At 44.4% G+C, this 21,497-nt stretch overlaps 1 protein-coding gene across 1 annotated transcript in view; it reads right to left on the reverse strand.

The window, feature by feature from the left end:
- Nucleotides 1-21,497, reverse strand: part of Kif13b (kinesin family member 13B) — a 132,833-nt gene that overhangs the window by 23,374 nt on the left and 87,962 nt on the right. Inside the window, exons 28-35 of the mRNA XM_010625082.1 lie at nucleotides 21,158-21,213; nucleotides 19,555-19,679; nucleotides 18,254-18,430; nucleotides 15,558-15,650; nucleotides 13,643-13,795; nucleotides 13,382-13,459; nucleotides 12,103-12,156; nucleotides 4,108-4,219 (exon numbers count right to left, since the gene is read on the reverse strand). Of these exons, the coding sequence (XP_010623384.1) occupies nucleotides 4,108-4,219; nucleotides 12,103-12,156; nucleotides 13,382-13,459; nucleotides 13,643-13,795; nucleotides 15,558-15,650; nucleotides 18,254-18,430; nucleotides 19,555-19,679; nucleotides 21,158-21,213 (848 nt within the window). The remainder of the gene's footprint in view (nucleotides 1-4,107; nucleotides 4,220-12,102; nucleotides 12,157-13,381; nucleotides 13,460-13,642; nucleotides 13,796-15,557; nucleotides 15,651-18,253; nucleotides 18,431-19,554; nucleotides 19,680-21,157; nucleotides 21,214-21,497) is intronic.

The following is a 21,497-nucleotide window of genomic DNA, read 5'->3' on the forward strand; positions in this document are numbered from 1 at the left end:
GAGAGGGACAGCAGTCTACAGTAACCACATGCTTGCCTGTTGTCATTACCAAAGACTGGGATCAGAGGCGTTGACAATACCAGCAATACAGTAAGATTTCCTTTCCCTTACCTACTTAAAGGAAAATCTAAGCGAAGTCATAAATGATAAAACGCTGTATTCACATAACACCTTGGAAGTATACTGAAATCACCTCAAAGAACATGTAGGTTCTCCCTACACAAAAGAGCATACACACTGCCAGCCCTCCACTCTACACAAGCCCACAGGGACTCTGGACTCCCCAGCAGTGCAGCAGGTGAGACAGGTACAGTTGCAAGGTTTCTGCACTATACATAAGGCAGCATCACCTGACTGAAAAATTCAGGATGTATACTGGCCACTCAAGAGATGAAGTGAGGGCCAGGGATGTAGCTCAGTGGTTCCACCGCCTGCCTCACAAGTGCAAGGTCCTGAGTTCGATCCCCAGTACCAAAAAAAAAAGAGAGAGAGAGAGAGAATTTACAAAAAAGTAAAAGCAAGGAAGAGAAACAAACAAAGAGAGGCATGAGCAGAAAATAGACCTAAACATGAATAAACAGTTGGAGGATGGAATCACATCAATGCTGAGAAAAACAGACAATCCAGAGCTCTGTCTCAAGTTAATCTAACATCCAGAGGGAGGATGGTCTGCAACTGAACAAGAATCTAGCCAGTGGTGGCGAACTTATGGCACACGTGCTGCAGTGGGCTGTTTGTGATCACTGAAATCTCTAAAAGGTTCACCATCACTAGCCTGGCTGACAGCAGTCAAAGGCTGCATGAATCACAGCACAAGAGAAAGGCAGGTGGGAAAGCATCTGGGCACACAGGTAAGTCAGGCTAACCAGGAGTGGATCTTTCTGAAATCCAGGGGGTACTTGGAGGCACACTGTGGTACTTTTTACTATGTTGGACATTTTCCATAATGGTTTCCAAAGTATGAGAGCAAAATTAAAACTTTAAACATCTAAAAGAAATCAAGGGTTTGCCACTAAAAGACAACTACTGAAAGCACTGATGACAGATATGACTCACTAAAGAAACTAAACCCAGAAGAACGCAGTGCAATGCAAGAACAACGATGAGCAAAACAAAACATCAAGTATGTAAACCAAGTAAGCACAGACTGATTCTAACTGTAACACCGCCGCACTTAGGGAATTTAAAACTGGGTGGTACCCTGTAACTCAGTAATTTCACTTCTAAGCATTTACTGCACAAAAAGACTTACCCAAAAATACGCTCTATTCATAGTACCCCAAACTGGGAAAACCCAAATGTCCATGGGCAGTAAAATGAACTAAAAACTGTGATAAACTCAATTGTGATAGAGAAATATTTCTCAGCAATAAAAAAGAATGTATTACAGATGGCAGCAACAATATGCAAGACAAACACACTTTCTGAGCAAGGGCCCAGCTCAAAAAGACCACATACACCATGGTCCCATTTACGCACAGCTGCAGAAGGAACCTGCAGCAACAGAAACCAGCTCAGTGGCTGACGACGGGGACCAGCTGGGGTTGTGGGAATGTTTGCAATCACAGGTAGGAGTCACATGTGTGTGCATGCACCTATCTACCCAAACATACATAACTACGTACACAAAAACACACACTGGACAAAGCTTACTAAATATGACCCATGACCGTGAAAAGATGGTCAATAAAAGTAGATCTTTGTGTGATTTAGCAAACACTTTTAGGTAGCTTTTCAAAATTCATCCAAGGAGGAAAACAATGTGGTCTTAACAAATGCCCAGCAGCAAATGGAAATTCTAGAACTGAAAAGAACAATAACTGAAAGTTTAAAAATTCTCAGGATGTGCTCAACAGAACACTGGAAATGGCAGAAGAAATGAACCAACCAGAAGACAGACTAAGATACACAGGTTAAATATACAAAGTAAGAACAGAGTCTCCTGGACCTGTGTGGCAATGCCAGGCAACCTGAGCTGTGTGTTAGTTGCAGAAGGACGAGAGAGAGAGATAAAAACAGAGGAAACAGTCTAGTGAAAAGTGGCTGATTTTTCAAATTTGCTGAAAACATCAACTTTCAGATGCAAGAACATCAGTGAAATCCAAGCAAGATGAACAGTACGAAAACTATTCATAGTCAACTGCTAAAAACAAAGAAAGAAAAAATAAATACAATACAATAAATAAAAACAAAGATAAGGAGAAATTTTGAAAGCAGACCAACTACACAAAGACACATCGCACGTGGGGAGGCAGCACAAGTGCTGGGTGAGTGCAGGCAGACCAGGCCTGGGCGGGTGGAAACAGCTCTGCAGAGCTAGTGGGAAAGCCAGCAGCCCAGAAGTCTCTAGGTAGCCAAAGCAGCCTTTTAAAAAAGAAAAGCAAATGAACAAAAACAAGGACATAAAGACAATCCCAAGAGAAGAGAGCACTTCTCTCCAGGAGAACTGAACTGTAGGAAATTCTCAGCACATTCTTCAGGCTACAAAGAGTGAAACCAGATGAAAACCAGATCTTCAGGGAGGACTGAACAGTGCCTGAAATAATAAATATTAGGAAAAATATACAAGATTAGCCACTTAATTTCCTTAAAGGACAAGCAGCTGTCTTGAGTCTCTCAGTTCCCTTAAAAGACAAGCAGCTGTTTTAAAGCAAAAAAAGACATGGTAAAGTATATAACATCTAGAGATTGAAATACGGAAGAAATTATTCCCTGACCATGATAAAATTAAATAAAAATGAAAACATATTCCCAAATACGTAAACATGAATTAGCATGCTACTGCATAACCCATGGGTCAAAGAAATCAAGAAAATTTAAACATATTCTAAATAGAAAGATGATGAAAGCAAAACATGACAAAATACACAAGCAGAATTCTTAAAATTAATGAACTAGAAAATAACAAAAGTCGGTTCTACAAGATTAATCCATCCAATAAATCTGACAACCCCAATAACTATCATTATCAGAATAAAAAGAAACTGTATGTACAAGAGATACAAATCTAATAATAAGGTAAGACTGCAACATATATGAAAAAAATCTTTGTGGTCCTGGAGATTGAATACAGGGCTCTGCACTGAGCTACATCCCTCTCCTTCAATTCTTTGAGAACAGGGTCTTGCTAAATTGGCTAAATTGCCAAAGCTGGGCTTGAACTTGTGATCCTCCTGCCTCAGATTTCCAGAGTGTTGGGATTACAGGTATACATCATCATGCCTAGCTGAAAGGAAGTTTAATAATTTACATGAAACAGAAAATTCATTGAAAAACATAACTTATGAAGACTGACTCAAAGAATAAAAAAACTAAAGTAACTGTTTTAAAGAAACATAAGGCATAATTTAAAATCTTCCCACAGAAGTGGGAAGGGTAGGGGAAAGGAAAGAAGGGAAAAGAAAAAAATATGAGAAAAGGAAAAAAATGGAAACAAAGTCTTTGTAAATAGGGAAGGGTGGAGGGGGTGAAGGGAGGGCAGGAGAATGGGGAAGAAATAAAAACCAAGATACGTCATGTAAAAGTACAAGATTCCAATGATAAATGTAACTGTATTGTATACCTAAAGTGTACCAATGAACTTAATGGAAAAATAAATAAATAAAATCTTCCCACAAAGAAAATTCCAGGTCCAAATAGCGTCGCTGGGGAATTCTGTCAAACATTTAAGGGAAGCATAGCACCAAACATACATAAACCCTTCCAGAAAAATATGAGGATAAATATCTCCCTAGTCATTTTATAAAGCCAACTCAATCATGATAAGATACCAACATCTACCAAAAACACAAATATGAGAAAATAACAAATTACAGATAGATACTCATCATGGAACATGGACACAAAAATCCTTAACAGAATATTAGCAAACAGAGTCAAGCAATATAAAGGGTAAAACATCAGGGTCAAAAGTGAAGTATTTATCAGAGGAATGCAGGATAAACCCAACATTCCAAAACCAAGTAGCTCAACATGTTAAGTCAAGAGGGAAATACTCACATGGACATCAGCAGAATAGTGGCTACCTAGCAGGAAATTGTGACTTAAACTCTTTGGAAAGATCCTCAAATTTCATCATCGTGACTGATAAGTGAAAAGATAACGTACCTGGATCTGGAGAGTGGTTATTTTGGGGAGAAACAGGGAGGGTTGGGGGTGCTGGAGCTATTCCTCTGGAAACTGGTGTTTGGGATACATCCTGCTGACTTTCCCACCGGCCCTATAGTAGGACAAAATCAGTTTTGTTTCCAATTAATGAATTAACAGAAAAAATTAAGCATATATTCACATGAAAAAGTGTTCTGTATTACCAGAGCTTTACTCTCGTTCCAGAATGCAAGTTTGATCAAATAAGCATGTCTTTCTACACATCCTCGGGCTTGCAGAAGGAGTTCTCGTGGTGACACCACCATCTCACACATAGGTGTCCCTCCACCTCACGGTCTGCCTCCCTGCCTCGAGATACCCTTCTTCACCTTGTTTCCAAAGGAACCCAGGACATGCCAGTGTGGGAAGGGCCTCCTCTCCCGCTCCCAGAAGTATGCATGTCCTCTGACAGCGTGCACCCAAGTGCAAACTCTCAGGCAGCACAGCCTATTTTGCAAACACCCGCAGTTCCCTTTGACTCAATTCTCTGATGCTGACTTCTTTCTCACTGGTGTTTAATGACGGCACTTAATATTAGTTTTCACTAGTGTTTTGCAGGTGAACTGCCCTACCCACGAGGAACTGCCTGAAATGTGCAATGGAAACAGCAGGCGTCTGCTGCTCCTCAAGACAGAGCGAGCAGAGAGGCTTTAGGGGCTTCTGCTGTATACTGGGAACCTGTCTGCTTTTAGCAGTAACCTAAGTACTGATCATAAAATCAATAAGCCCTAAGTGATCTGGATCGTGTTTACCTCTGAGAGCGCCACTGTTCCCTAGGAACACTCTTCGGCACTTGAGAGCATTTTGAAAATGGCATGATGTTCAGTGCTCATTAGGAAAGCAGAGAGACAAAGCAGACACGAACACAATTGGGGAAACATGAACTCTGAAATGCTTCAGTGTAGGAGCAGTTGCGTTATTATGGATCACTTGCTGATTTACATACATTGATGTTTTGTTAATGTTTTTGCATTTAAATTTAACTATCTGGAGGCTGGGGATTTAGCTCAGCGGTTTGGTGGCCTTCCTCGCAAGCGCAAGGACCCGAGTTCAATCCCCAGTACCAAAAAAATAAAAAATAAAATAAATTTAACTATCTGTCTGGGAGGCTGCAGCTCTTCCAGCCCTGGGATGTGGCAATCAGGGGCCTGAATGCTAAGGTCGCCAATCTCCAGGGCTTCTCAGGCTCGGGTTAGTGTCAAGTTCACATGAGGTTCTTAAAACAACTTACCTGTTTTAGAGTAAGTGTATTTTCATACTTTAGATTTTCTTCATTGTTTGGCAGCTGACATTATTGCAGGGACACAATCTGTCCCTTAGGAAAAAGAAATAGCTCATTTGGAGTCAGCCCAAGGGTTGATGCAGAATGGTCCAATGACAAATCATGTAGGTGTCACCTCTTCCCTGGGCAGACTCCGGCGCCCAGCTGGCACTCAGAATTACGTGGAGGCGGGACCAAGCAGTCAGGCTGCCTGCCTCGCTCCCACATCTTCCCAGCGAGAACGCGTGAACAGAATTAGACAATGCCTAGGTACCCTCTGGCCCTGTCAGCTAAGGAGAGCTAAGGCACCTGCCACTTCTATCCATCTGTCCTCCAGCCAACCAGCCCAGGGGAATTCCACAGCTTCCTGTGCCCTCTTCCACTGCCCACGATGGGGTGGGTGGGGGTGCACAATACTCCAGGGAGGAATGGGCTCTGCTTCCGAGGGAACAACAAATCCAATGGTAAAACAGGTAGATGCCCTCCTTCCTCCAGCAGCTTCTCACAGAGCCCACAGTCACTGAGCTGAAACCCTTCACTGTTCATCAGTCTTTCTCCTTTTCTGGCCAGAGACGAACCCTGCACAGTGCACACACTTTCTCCCAGGCACAGGGTAGGCACTGCCTTCCTAGTAAATCTGAGATGCTTGGCTATTCTGCAGTTTTCCTCTCTTTACTGAGATGCTAAGGTAATAAAAAAAATATGTAGCAACCCAGTTAAAAGATCTCAGGTGATGAACTTGGGACTATGAATAACAGATCAAAGACTATGGAACTTCTGGGTCTCCTAGATAGCTCAGGTTGCAAGAAGTAAAAGAGGACATTTTTTTTTTTTACCACAATGATAGGTACCCTATGTGACCCAGAATCTCAAAAGATCAATCTCTGATCTGTTTCTAACAGTGCACATCTTCTGAATTCAGAATTGGCTACACATGAGAGAAAAAAAGACACTTGCTTTGTTTAGATCCCCAGAAGAGCTCCACAACTATTAGGGATTGTCTGTTCTACAGGCAGAATGAAGAAACACAATCCTCTCTGAGACAGCAATCATGGGAGCTGACACCATGCTCAGAGGACAGGCAACAAGGCAGGAGTCCGGGAGGCCCTCGGGGACAACACTGCTGGGCCACGGCTTTCCCATCCCTGCTCCTCTGCCACATACACGTTCTTTGGCTTTTCTGTAAAAGGGTCCTGTTTGATCAGGAAAGTGACATGGAGGTAAATAAAGAAAAGTGCCAGTGACATTTCAGGTCCAAAGGTAGCTCCCAATGCGGCCAGGGAAGAAGTGACTCATGTTTGGCATGGACCGGCACCAGGGCTACGCTGAGTAATGAGTTTCGGGAAGGCAATGTGACCAAAACAGTTCAGTTTTGTTAAGTGAGTATCACTCAAGTTATGGGCTGATTCTAATTCCATCAAAGACTCCAATCAGATCACAAGGTAACTATGTACCTTACTAATTTATTAAAAATATAATTTCCCCTAAAACGACTTTAGAAATAACAATGTTTTCATTGACAGCTTTCCTTGTAATACAAAAGACCTCAGTGCACAGCCAACTTTAAAGTGGAAAGACCAACAACAGGCTGAAATTAATTTTGCACCTAAATATCTGCTGGTAGACAGTCATAAAAAGACTGCTAAGTTTTCATTATCACTATTTTTAAAACCTCCTTACAATAATAATGAAACACCAATAATAGTAAATAGCAATATCCCTTCAATTAGGGTTCATATTTTATATTTTTAATTGAAAGTCTTATCCCAAGAGTGAGTTCTTTTAGGCCCTAAGGTAAATCTAAAATGTGAAATAATCAAATTCTATTTTTTTAAAGATTAATTAGTTCATCAATTCAATATTAGTGAAGCCCAGTAAAGCAATTCCAATTCTGTTAGGTGAGGAGCATCAATAAAGAAGGGTATGCAAACAGGCCGGCCCGATTCAAGGTGTTATTAGGCCGTGCTGCATCTGTTTTTAGAACTTATTTCCGCTTTACCTCACTGTCCCAATAGCCCAAATCCTACCTCTCCTTTCCTGACTTCCTGCCACCTTTCTATCCTACTCTTGCTCAAGGATGATCCTTAGCTATGATAGTCACTGACCACACAAGGAGAGGGAGACTACAGCCTGTCTGGTGGTATCTCCCTGCTTCTGAACATCTTTTTGGGGCCTGGAATGCTCTCACATTGGGACATGGTGCACAGGTTCTAACCTGTACTTCCAATCTGGAACCCACATCAGAGGGAGAGATCTGCCCATTAACAGAAACAGAGAACCCAGAGGTAGTCCCACATAAGTCTGCAGGGTACATAAAACTCCTATTAGTACAATTTTAATTACTTCAAAATGTATTTTCTAGCATTTTTAGCACTGCCAGATCCAGGTTTAAATTCCATTTCTGACTCAAATCTCCGTGACATTAAATACTTTGTGCAAAGATACCAAGATGGCCCTTCACTACAAAACCCCGGGTCAAAGAATGATCAGAGGACTTCTGCAGTTTTCTGTTCCCATGCCTACAGGTCTCCAAGTATTTATCTGCGCCATGCACTTAACATGAATTAACTCTAACTTCTCACATTCCAGAACTTCCTAGACTTTTACAGTCTAGGACCCAGGTACCAAGCAACACTATTAAGAATCAGATACAGGCCGGGGATTTAGCTCACTGGTTCCACCACCTGCCTTACAAGCACAGGACCTGAGTTTGATCGCTGGTACCAAAAACAAGCAAACAAACAAACAAACAAATCAGACACTGACCACCAAAGTTACTGCTTCAAAGAGAAAGAGCTAGTTCAGGGTCCAGTGTAGGCATCCTACAGAAGCTACTTCTAAAAATTCTTTGTGTTGTGAAGTAAGAGCACGCGATGTATATGGTTTACACTGCAGGATAGTATTTGTATCCCATCCACTCAGTAGGAAAATCTAATGGATTAATATTCATGACAAGGCCGTACTTCATTTCTCACTGCCATGCAGCTCTGAGCCATCAGTGGTTCACGCGTGACTGTCCCATCAGACAGCATGGACAGTCCACTGAGTGGTACAAACCACTCAATGGGACAGTCCTGCATGTTAACCAGTGGTTAAGCCAGTGGAAGCAGGTTAATTACCTCTCCATGGAGCTCTGAAAACTGAGGAATGCAAGAAGTCTCCAAAAGAAAAGAGACACCAAATGTGAGTCTTTGACATTTCCAAAACAATAATTTCTCCAGCAACTGCTCCTTCAATAATCACGAATTACAGATACAGAAACTGAAGGCCATCTCATGCCATGAAATGTAAACTTCTAGCAACATAAAAGCTTAGAGAGCAACATTTTAAATTTTAAATACGTTAAACTGGTTGCGTGGTCTGAAAACCAAACAGAAGAAAGCTCCAGGGAGAAGCTCCTCCTACCTCCACCCCACCTCCTGCCCTCCTCTGCCTCTCTCCCGGGCAGGTAACGGGCAGCAGTTCTTATGCACTGGCAAGCAAAGCTGTACACAGCCACACATCCTGCTCGTCCCAGCCTCTCATAACCCACACAGCAGTCTACTGCTCTGCACTTCCCTCCTGATCACTGAAGATGCTTGGCGATGCTCCCAAATTAGTTTCTGGAGGGGTTCCCATTTTCACAGGTACATACTAACCTGTTTGAACACGTGAAAAATCCATTTAGCCAGACTGCACAGACAGGCACTTTGTTTGTTTCCAGTCCTGTGCTGTGACAAGCATGGTACTATGTGCGTGTGCCCCTTCCATGTGTGTAAGCACTGCTGTGTTCAGGGATTAATAGTGCTTCTATCTTCTGTGTGTCCCTTAATTTAACCTCTACTCATTCCTACGGGACACCCCTACTGGTGCATTCACAATACACTTTAATTCCAACGCAATCACATAAGTCCTTTAAAGGCTACAAGCTGAGTTTCTGTTTCTTGCTATTAGGGAAAAAGATGCTCCTTTTCTCACTAAGGGGATTAACTCTGAAAACACTGTACTCACTGGTGGGGCAGGCCTATAATCCCAGCACTCTGGGAGGCTGAGACAGGACGATCATAAATTCAAACCAAGCCTAGGCAACTTAGTAACATCGTGAGATCATGTTAAAATAAAAGAAAGGGCTGGGTTGAAAAATAAAAGAAAGAGAGCGGCACTACTCCTGCCCTGCGAGCACAAGGAGTTCCCTGGTACCAAAAAATAAATTTTAATTTAATTTAAAAAATAAAATAAAGGGCTAAGGGTGTAGCTCAGTGCAAAGGCCTTGGTTTCAATCCCCAGTATGACAAAAAAGAAAGACAGGAAAGGAAGGAAGGAAGAGGAGGAAGAGGGGAGGGAGAGCGGTGAGGGGAAGGGGAGAAAATGGGAAGGAAGAAAAAGAGAGGGGAGAAGAGGGGAGGAGAGAAGAGGGGAGGGGAGGGAAGGAGAAATGGAAAAAAAGCACAGACTTACATTCCTGAATAACCTTTTTTAAGATGTCCTACTTTGGATGATAAACATATGGGTCCCATCGATTGAAAACGGGGAGCTACTCTATTCTCCCCAAGTGAGCTGGACTCAAAACCCTCTGGCTCACGCTCTTACCCTTAAACAGGCAGCTGCTACCAAACAGTTCTCCTTCACCTGCCTCTACAGGGGCAGTGATTCTCTTATCTTAGTACAGGGACATTCATGTCACCTGCTGGTCTGCATACAGGTGGTGTCCACAGTGACCAGAGGCTGACTATAGGTACAACCTCTCAAGGTAAAAGAAGGTAAGAGGACGCTATCTTGCCCAAATATCAGCAGCCACAGCCTGTCTCCAAGTTCTTAGTGGCCACCTGGCCCCAAGGCTGCTTAGACACCAGGCTAGGATTTCTGCACAAGGCCCCCCAGGCTCCACCCCACAGGCTCCCAGGAATGTAGGGGCTCTGAGACCTTGCCCACCCATGTGCACCTCAGTGTCTCCCTTTGGGGCTCTGCTGAGGATCCCCGCCTCTCCGCAGCCCCTCCCAATCACCCAGAGGACAGCAAAAAGTCTAGCATCTACGTCCCTGTCCTGTTGTTCGGTGTGGACAAAGCGCAGTCACACTCTCCATAGCAGTGTTGACTATCCTATTTCCAGTTTAAGATAAGAAAAATGGGAGGAAACAGAAAAGCAGAAGAAATTTTGTCTACTTTTTTCGAGGAACTTAGAATTGAAGATTTGGGATACACTTCCAAAAAAACAGAAAGTTGTGTTCTTCTATATAAATATACTTCCCTTAAGACATTCTCTTCATTCACATTTTTGTTTGTTTTGCGAAAATGGGGATCAAACTCAGGACCTTGCACTTGCAAGGCAGGCATGGTGCCCCTGAGTTAAATCCCCGGCCCTCTTTATTCATAATTTAAAATCACTACATAATCAAGTTTCCAAACACTCCACATTCCTCAGGTAATCACAACCTGGGCTAAGATGAGTGAATCAAACCTATCACTATTCTAGTACAAACAAGAAGTAAACGTCAGCGCATTTCCATAGACCTATGTCCGTGGTTCATTAGTAAAGTGATGAGCTGGAGAGCACGTATATAAGTGTGTGTGAGACACAGACAGACAGACAGAGGACAAGGGACAGAAACAGAGACTCAGAGACAGAAAGCAGCTCTCTTCAGACAGCTACTAGTAATCCAGGTCTTAAAATGAGTCTGATTCATCAATTTCATCTTCACTGGTCTAGAGTTTTTATAAGGAAACAATCAGATCTATGTGAAGAATGCAGAATAGTACACAAGTACAGAAAGAGTAGTAGTGTGAACCTCACTCACCTTAGTATAATTATCTACCCCCGCGCCCCAGTAATTTTAAAGCAGCTTCCTCACACATACTGTAGCCCCATGGGACAAGACACACTCCTGGCCCCGCACAGGTCCCAGCATCGACACAGAGCACAAGGCACACACCAGGCCCTCAGACAGTGGCAGGCAGGGACTGTCACTGTGACACCAGGTAAGAGCGCTCCAGGAAGTGCTAAGCTTTCTTAACAGTGAGTTTCCATTTGCTTAAAACTGTTACTTGGCCGAAGCTATATTAATAACAAAATAAATTTCAGCTAATAAAATTTCTGTGCCTGTATTCTTCTTTCTTCTGAGAAAGTGTTAACTTTAATGTGTAATTTTGTTATTCCTCATAATTTTTTTCCCTCTCATTGAGTTTATTGGTACATTTTAGGTAGACAGTACAGTTACAATCATCATGGGGATCTTGTACCTTTACATGACAACCTTGGTTCTCATTTTTTCCCCTTGCCCCTGTCCTCCCTTCACCCCCTCCTCCCCTCCCCATTTACAAACACTTTATTTCCATTTTTTCACCTTCTCCTATTTTTTTCTTTTCCCTTATTACCTTTCCCCTACCCTTTCCACATAAATTTTCAGTCATGACATCAACACTTCACTATTAAAAATCTGATATGAAGGTCTTTTTCTGACAGAAATAAGAAAAATATTACAGGCCAAGTATGAATGTTAGCCAAAAATATTATTTTTTAATCCAAGTAATGAGGGCAGAGTCAACCTCGTTTTAGTCGGCAGATTAAAAGAAAAGAACTTTCCACGCTTTCCAACAGATTCCACTTGGTACAGATAAGGAGGAGGAACTCTGAATGCGAAAGCGATGTGAGACTGGAGAAGGCGACGGACGAAAGGGAAACAGGCCTAACACAGAAAGAATCAGTGACCAGCACCAACCTTATTGCCGCCCAGACTGTGTGGAGGGATGAGATCTTGCCGGCTTCCAGACAACTGAGGAGAAACAAGCATTAGTTCTCCAGTGTGAGAGAGCGTGCACACAGGGTCTAGGGAGGGCGGGAGGGAGGGAAGGCTGCGAGGACCCACGAGGCAGCAGGGCCGTGAAGGCAGAGGCACAGTGGCCTAGATCTAGGACACAACAACACTGAGCTTTCTACAGCTTGAACATCAGTTTCCAGGGAGGTGACAACAGCTGGCCTTGAAGGCAGCCGTCACTATGAGCCCCTCTTATTGAAGGACACCAACCCTGGGATCCTGTCGTGGCCTGAGCCTTCCTTTGGGTACTGGTAGCAAAGGAAAACTCACAAGCTGTATTTTAAACACTAGGATCCCACATATCAAATCTCTGCAAGTACCAGTATATTTTAATACACCATTTTCTGAAGGAACAGGAAGATCTTGACCTTGAGTTAAAGCGACATTTCTACACATCTGAGAGTGGCTCCAGCTTTCTGGTCTGAGGTCATTAATGCTGTCACCCACAGTGATGTCACTGTGGGTTCTCCAGTGCAGAACCCTCCCTGTGGCCCTCTCAAACTCTACAGCTCGGGACAACTGCACACTTATACTGCGGCTTTTCTTGTTGTGCAGCTAGGACAAAAGTATAATATTTTTTCATATATACATCTGTACCAAAAATGAGGAAAGGAGAAATATATCTAGGCAATATAAGGAAATTTCTTTGTGAAAAATTATTTCCATGCTTAATATGCACATAAATTATATGCATATTTTGGGGGTCTTTTTTTCTTTTGAGATGTAAACCGGAAACAAACTCAGGACGCTGCCCTTGCCAGGCAGGCGGCAGAACCACTAAGCTAAATCCCTGGCCTATATGCATGTTTTGAAAAAATCAACAAACAAGCTCTATTTGGAAACCCTCCCCTGTCCACTCACCCTACCACCCCTGGTGACTGGTCTGTATACCAGCTGCTAGCTGAGATGACTCCTCAACTGAAATGCAATTAATTTCGTCCCAGAGTATGAACTGGCTGGCATGGGGTCCACACACCCTCGGGACAGGAAGGAGGAGGGGCACCTGAGAGGCTCCTTGGGGACAGCTCCCCCAAAGCAACAGCAGGGACAGTGGCAAGGGGCACGGATGTGACGGATGTGACTGTGTGGGGGCAGGGCTCCCAGGTCAGTGCCAGGAGGGAGTGGTCCTGGCCACAGGACTCAGGAGCAGGGTGCAGAGGGGAGAGCAGGGCCGGGCACTCACTCTGTTCACGTTGGGGGAGCTGATGCTCCTCCTATTCAGCTTCGCCTTCCCCGTGAGCTGCTCCTTCACTGCCACTTCCTAGGGATCAGGGAGACGTGTATGAGAGACGCTTCCCAAGCAACACTGTCCAAAGATGACAGCTGTTACTTCACAGGACAGGATACCCAGTTTCAGTAATCAGAGTGAGCAAGCTCACCACAACAACCCTGCGCAGGCCGAGAGTCACATTAACGCCGCCGTGGTGCCACGGACCACACTGACCTGGCGAAGGCGATCCAGCGTCAGGAGGTTTTCCACAGCCAGCACGCTCCTGAGGTACTTCTCGATGTGTGCCTCCGAGTCAGCAGAAGCTGGGTTGTCCACATTAGCTGCCATCCTAGCTAACGCTTCGCGTTCCTCCACCCCCTGGGCATCCTGCAGAACAAATTCTGTGTTCAAATTAAGTACCCTGCCAGAGAAAATGTTTCAGAAGCTTCCGGAGACACACACACACACACACACATGGTACTGAATTGACAAACACGACAGATCCCAAATTTCCATGTTAACATCAATTTTTTGGAATTCAAAATGCATTTTTCCACAGAAATTAGGAAACAGTGATTAGGGTACTGGATTAACTCTGGGGCTGTTTAAACAGAAGATAAATAGCACATTCTTAGCTAAATTGGGCCTTACTTGATTTTCATGGTAAAAACAAGCAAACAGCACACATTACTGATCAGAAAGGGTAAGCCAGAAACAGAACCACCTGACACTAGGACCACAGGATGGGATCACCCCTGAGCCCTGCCAGGAGCAAAAAATGGAAGGGGAGCTGGGCTGCCAGCTACACAAAGGGGAGCCCAACAATGCTGGTCGGAAGCAGACACAGTGGAGACAGAGGGGAAACAGCAAGGTCAGTCATCACTTGGGAGCTGAGAGGGAGCCCCAAATCATGATGTGGGGCCCTCCCAGGGGTCTCCATCCTCAGCCGGGAGCAACAGTGGCCAAAGTGGTGGAGCAAGACAGAAGAGCCCAGGAGAATCCCACTCATGTGCACATGGGTAGAACCCTCGCTGCTCCCCCGACAAGAGCCGGCCACAGGTATAAATGGAAAACCGCCCAGGCAGGGAGGGACTTTACTAAAGCACCTAACTACTTCATGTAAAATGGCTCCATAACAAATTACTCTCCTCGGGGGGAAAAGGAGGTCCTTTATTTACTTGCAATTTCATATGATAATGTCAAAAAGAACAAAATGTACATTCATACGCCACTGCATCTTAAATGCCAGCTGAAAAACAAACATGATTTTATAGACGACTAAAGAAAAAAGACTGCTGATTAATTTCAAGGTACCATCAATTATAGGACATTCATACTTCAAATGTACTTTTTTAAATGTATATTAAGCCTCAGAAGACATAAAATGGGGGGGGGTAGATTTACAAGATGACTTAAATTCACAAAACAAAACACATTAGTCTTCCTTGGAGCCTGGTACTAACCATGACCAGAAGGAATCAAAAGTGACAAGGGGGAAGCATGAAGCCAGCACAGGAGACGAGAGGAGAGTCCACACCTCTGGACTCCCACAGGAGTCACACAGATTATTAGAGACCTACAGTTTCAGTTGGTTTACTCTGCAAACAGCTTAATTTTAAAATATTCAGGAGGCTCCAAAGTAAACAGTTAAATAGTTAATGTTTAGTATATGAGTCTGACTGAAAATTTAGGGAAAAGATTAGTTACTAATTGATCCTACTGGAAAGAAAGTGTCTTACAATATGAGAAATATGAAACAAAGCCTATGTGCTGTGTGATCTACCCACTTCCTTTTCAAAATCTAGCCTCTGTATGAAAACATATATTGTCCACCTTAGTGCTCAAACACTCAGCAGAATCCTGGGTCTGAAATGAGGTTATGATGCAGGGCTGATGGTGTGTGAGCAGGTCCCTGTGACTTCTCCCAGCAGAAAGGAAAGTTCTTCTCTAAAATACTGAAACCAAACGTTAAGGCCACAAGTGTACTGCACCATGAGTTAAGATCAGGGAATTCGCGAAAAAATCAGTATTATTCCCTTAAATATACATTTTCATTCACAATATAGTCCTTGGGTAGGTAACTTTTCAGGGAGTTAGCTCTTTTTAAGTGCTTATTTTTCGTAAATTCAAATCACATATGATCCCTCACCTCTGGGATATTGGAGACAATTTCAAAGGTCACTCCACAGCCAGGAATAGAGCTTCGATGAGACATCTTTTTTAGGAGACTTTGAGCAAAACCCTAGAGAAAACCAAAACAGAAGATGAAGTTTTTCACTTCTCAAACTGAGTTTACATTAACAGGGAAAAAGCAGGAAGGACACTGCAGTCACTCTAACCAGAGACAGCAGGGTATTTCCAACACGAGCAAGGGAACCCTGGCTCACTCTATATGGTGTCCCTCAGTTTTACGGAGCCAACCGGTCAGGTGCCTGCCATGTGTGACAGACGGGTCCCGTCCCTGACACATGGGAAGCACAGATCCAAAGCCTGAATGAAACCTGGCGCCAGGCGTCTGGATAAACTCTGCTTTGATGCTACCGAAAGAAACAAAATGACCTTCTAACTGAGATGGACACAGGGACTGGTGACGCTCAATCTCCCCTCCAGCACAATGGATATCTTGTACCATGAATATTGACAAGTTCGGGCATTAAATTCTTGACCAAAGCAGGATCGTTATGAAGAATGATTTAAGAGTGCCTGGTCATTGTTTATGCTGACTGTGCTCTTTGCACAGTTAGGAATTGAACTGTTGAATTAATGCATAGATGACTCATTTGGATATGCTGCTAAGACTGAACATCCTGTAGAGGTTGAAGAAAACAGCGATGGGGGTGGAATGCAAATGGTGAATAAAGATAAGGGAGAGAGAATAGGAAATGGGTCCGGAGCCTTTTCCCCATGCAGAAGGGAAGGTAGGAACATGCAAAATCTCAAGGAGAAAGAAAAATCAATTCATTTGGTCTTAAAAATACACAATTTCACAAGCCCACCTAATAATAATTTATTTCCTTTCAGTGATATTTTGTTAATTTTTAAAAGGCACGAGCTCCTCAAAATGTAAAGAGAGTGTTTATTTCATCCCTTCACTGCCTAACTCCAGCACTGTGCTGAGCCAGGGTCAGGGACCCTGGTCAGGTGGAGCTATGACAGCTTTACGGGTGGTGGGGTCAGCATGGATGCTGTTATCTTGCTTTCTGTTATCTATTTGCATGGAGTTAGCAATGCAGACTTGCATGAATTAGGATCCTGTGGGAATCCATGTTCTTACTATAAAGCAGCAATTTTTAAAGAATGAAATATCTGAGACTGAGAGAGAAAATGGCAGACTTCAGAATATTTCCAAAGCACTTCAAGCACGATGAAATGTGGCAACTTGTCCCTATGATTAAAATAAATCAACAATGGGACTGTGGTCACCCCACCATGTGTTCCCCCTGTGGTGTCCCCCTGTAGAGAACAGTGCAGGCTAGAGGCTGTGACAGGCAGGGCTCAGGGCCTGGCAACCAGGACGGCTGATTCAGAAATGGAAATTCTTTTCGGATGCTCCCCAAGAGTGGTGTGTCCCTTTCAATCCCATCCAGACTTACAAGAAAAGGGAAAGAGCAAAAGTAAATGGGAGACACACTATGTACAGCTATACCTAAACCTATGACCTGAGTTTTATTGATGTTGGACCAGCAAACTAAAGAGCTGCAATTTTAACAGCATTACCGCCAGTCTTTGTTTCTAAGATTGATATTAGTGTGACATTTAGAACTAAAGATTAATTTTTAGGGGTGGAGATTACATCTAGGAGTCTGTCAACCACGACTGTGCTCTTTCAAATGAAAAGATTTATTTTTCATCTGTCCTTGGTTTAGTATTAAGAATGCCTCAGGGCCGGGGGTTTAGCTCAGTGGCACCAGGCAAACGCAAAGTCCTGAGTTCGATCCCCAGTACTTAAAAAAAGGAAGAAAAAGAAAAAAAAAACAAAACAAAAAAACACATCTTCAAGAATGCCTCATGAAAGGGAGGTTAAGGCAGTTAATTAACTAGGATGCCCCAAATCAACTTCTCAAATCAATACACTTACACTTACAGAACCAGGAACAGTGGGAGTTTACATTCTTACCTAAGTATTTCCTATTAAACCCTTTCACACGGCACAAGGGCCTGCACAATCCAACCACAACTGCATGAAGGGCCCCAGTCCTTGGTATCGCTGTCTATGTTGACCACTGTGCCCCCCGTGCTCCCCAGTCCGCCCACTCTCCTCCTCCCCCCCATCTCTGCATGCGTATCTCCTCCTCTCCCTGTCCAACACTGCTCTGTACAGTGTCTGCTCAGACGCTACCACCTGCTACGAACACTGTGTCCTTCTCCCACAGCACCAACGTGAGCCTGCTGCCCTGACAGCAGAGTCCCCACATATGCAAAAGGACCCTGGCTATTTAAAGACCAGGCTGCTTCCGGTGGTTTTTATCCCAAAGCCAAGCAGATGAACCAAAGACTTTGAGGACTGAAAGCTCTGGGTAGAGAAAGGTAAGTAGCACCCCCTCACTGATGACGTAACAGCTATCTGCCAAGAACATTCTTCTCATCTTGCAGGACCCTGGAAAAAAGGCAACAATGACACTACTGAGTTTGTCGGAGCCAAAAGAATGGGTGTAATTCATGAATCTGCTCTAGGAGAGTCACTGTAACAGCTCGGTCCTGTCTAGGAGGAAGGAAGGATGACACATTCAGTGACAGCACAGTAACAGTCTCTGGTAAGCAGAGCTCTGTGCTCTAGAGCCTGGGTTTGCCCAGAGGTCGGACCCATGGTTAAAGTCACGGCCCAACTGAGGGTCACAGCCTCACCTGGCGGCTATGAACATGGACGCAGATCCTTTTGCGCAAGACCAGCTGCATGTCGGCAGGGTGGCTGAGCTGCGCTGTCACACGCACGATCAGGAACACGCGCTCATCGGCTGGTGTGCCTTTACTGAGCTGCAGGCAGCTGTGCACCGCCGAGTCCCAGGAGGCCTCTGCTTTTGCCTGTGGATGGGACGGAAGAAAGCACTTTGCCCTCCTCTCCCAAGCACCAAACTGCTCGTCAGGGACGCACCTTGACGAGGGCTGGAGTTCTCTTCTACCAGCATGCAAGGCGAGCCTGTGGCCTCAACTACCTCAGTCTGAGCAGTACAGAGCATGGTACTCTCCTGGATGGCTTGAGTGCTTTCATTTTTGGTTTTGGTTATTTTTTGGTACCAAAAGTCGCAAAAATTCAGTGTAGTGGACTCCAGTGTACTTTTCACTAAGACCCTACATTAATTTTTGCCACTTTTGCTTCTCTCTTTTTCTTGCCACACACACACAATTTTTGCTGAACTATTTTCAGGTAAGTTGGAGAGATGACTGTCATGTTCAGGAAATTTGACATCAACCCAATGCTATCATTTATCAGAGTCCTCATTTAAATTTTTCTGTGTTTCCAGCCCAGGACCACAAACTGCACTGAGCTGCCACATCTCTTCAACCTCACACGCTTACGGAGCCTTCCCTGTCACACGTGGGAACCCGTAGGGGTGGCACAGGACTCGTGGCAGCGTTTCCTCGTGTTAGATGCAGGTTCTGCATCCTCAAAACACCACTTGGAGATGAGGTGCCATCAGAGCAGCACAGCCACTTTCCCTCTCCACTTCATTGCACCACTTTTTGAGCATATTCGAATCAAGAGAATAAATGCCCTAGATTTACCCAGCACACAGTTTCATCCATTAAAAAATCAAGATGTTGCCATTTGTCCAAACTCTATGCTTTTTCTCCTTTTTTAAGACGTCTTTACAAAGTATTTCAAGGCAAATCTCAAACATGGAGCCATCCCCGTGCTTCCGGGGGCCTCCTTCCACCCATCGGGGTGGGACAAAGCAGAGCTCCTGAGCACGCTGGCCGGTAGCAGCCAGGTTGACTGAGGTCCTCTGGGAGCAGGGAGGCGCAGGCAGATGGGCAGAACGTGACATTCGAGCTCTGCTCTTTCTGGAAATCATAATGAAAGGTTTTTGTGTATATGCATGAAGAAACACTGGCACTGGAATGATTATCCTGCTGCCTCCAAGGACTTCTGGAAAGGCCAAAGAAACTTCCTGTCATCGGAGCCTCGTAAGCTCTGCTTGACTTACCTCCCCATCATGATGCTTCACAACCTGCAGCTCAAAGAACTCTTCCTCCTCTTCCCCAGTCAGGGTAGCATCCCATCCACCAGCTTCTGGGTCATCAAGGTTATCCTGAGAGCTGAAATCATCAGCTGAGAGCAAAGAGCTTCCATTAAATACAGAGATTCCTTCCAAGGATAACTCCTACCAGCTCAATTTCACTGTGCATATTATCAAAATTCTTCCGCTTCAAATTTCATTTGCTTTTGCTCTGCAATCTCACATGGTACCGATGATGACCATTTAACAGTTCACAGATCTTAAGAGATACGAAGTGCCTCAAGAAATTATCTTAGCCAAGCTGTTCCCTTTATGCTTTATTTTATACGGAAGGTAAATGAAGCCAAGATACATAAGTGGTTACTCAGGGTCTGCTCATAAATGTTAATGATGGGATTACAACCCAAGTTCCCCACCTTTTAGTGCGCTGAAGAAATAAGCAAGAGTGATTCCAGTTACCTACTAAGTTCAACAAAAAGACTGATCGGCCACAAGTCAGAAATGGGCAGCCCTGACTAGAAACTGCAGTACAGCCCTGTGGCTATGTGGTCCGAAGCCCGGCCCATCCACCCCTCCCATCCATCTTAAGCTTGTCATAGGCAACAGAAGTAAGGGGGCATGGGTGGATCGTGATTGTGTGTAGTGCTCAACAGGGTCCTAATTGCCTCTTTGAATTCTCAGGTCTTCCTTAGGCACATTTTGCCCACTTTTTTTATGCACCACCCCTCTCCTCGCCTATCTAGGAAGCCTAACATAAGAACAGGCTAGAGTCACCCCCATCTCCGAGGCTCACAAAGAAGAAGCGGGACTGAGTTCTCCAACCATACCTAAAAAGCCAAACCTCCCAGCTGGCCAGGCGGCTAGACAGACAGTGGGAAAGGCCCCACCTTACTCTCTAACTCTGCCCTCTTCATGAGCTCGGGGACATGTGAGGCTACCCCTCTCAGCTTCACAGCTCGATTCCCAACCAGGGGAAGAGCCTGCTGAGAACACCACACTTATCTATTCAGGGGCATTCATTCTGATACACAGTCCTTCAACAGAAGTTTCAGGAACTTCACTGCTGGCATTCAACTAACTTAGATCCCTAACCACATTTTCATTTGCTATTTCTCTCCTACGTGGAGAGTACATGGGGATGTCAAGAAAGTAAGTTATTTTCCAAAAAATAGGCAGTGTAGGCATGAATGCACAAGAAAGAAAAAGTGAGAAATGTATTAAATAAATGCTAAGAAAATGTGCTACGTGGTATCACCAGTTAGTCCTTTCTAGAGCAGTCTTTCCCTAAGGATTAAGGAAGAAAATATTTTAGTGTAGAAAACACCTGTACCATCCGCAACTGTAGGGAACAAAGCATGCACACGGCCCTGGGGGCTGGAGCAGGGCAATGGCAGAGAGCAAGGCAATGACTATAGACGATGACTTCTAAACCACCCAGGCTCAGTGGTGTGGGTGCTCACAAAGCTGCTGTCACCTTGGCATGACAGAGCGCCTGACACAGCTGGTCACCGTCTAAGTGCTACCGGGCCCTAATCCGTCAGGTGAGCCTTTGAAACCTCCTCTAACTCACCATTTAAGTCGAGGAATATAACAGGAATGTGGGTTTCCATCCCAGGCACTGGGGTCCTGAAACATGAAGGACAGGTGACCCCTCAGACACAGCAGATCCTTGCACTTCCAACCCTGGGATACACCCCGGATGCCCTCAGGGCTGCTACAGGTCCTGACGGTTTCCCTCTGAGTAACAGGAGAGATGACCTGAGACTGAACGGTGACTACTGCCCCATGTGCCTGACACCGAACCTAGCCTCAGCAGACCCATTTCCAATTCAGAGTGAAGCCCTGACCCAACTCACTTTCTTGGTAAAAGATATACTTCTGGGAGCCATGTGGTTTGACTTACTATTTCT

This window comes from Fukomys damarensis, unplaced genomic scaffold, assembly GCF_012274545.1.
Source record: "Fukomys damarensis isolate Sample0158 unplaced genomic scaffold, DMR_v1.0_HiC HiC_scaffold_18, whole genome shotgun sequence".
NCBI classification, from domain to species: domain Eukaryota; kingdom Metazoa; phylum Chordata; class Mammalia; order Rodentia; family Bathyergidae; genus Fukomys; species Fukomys damarensis.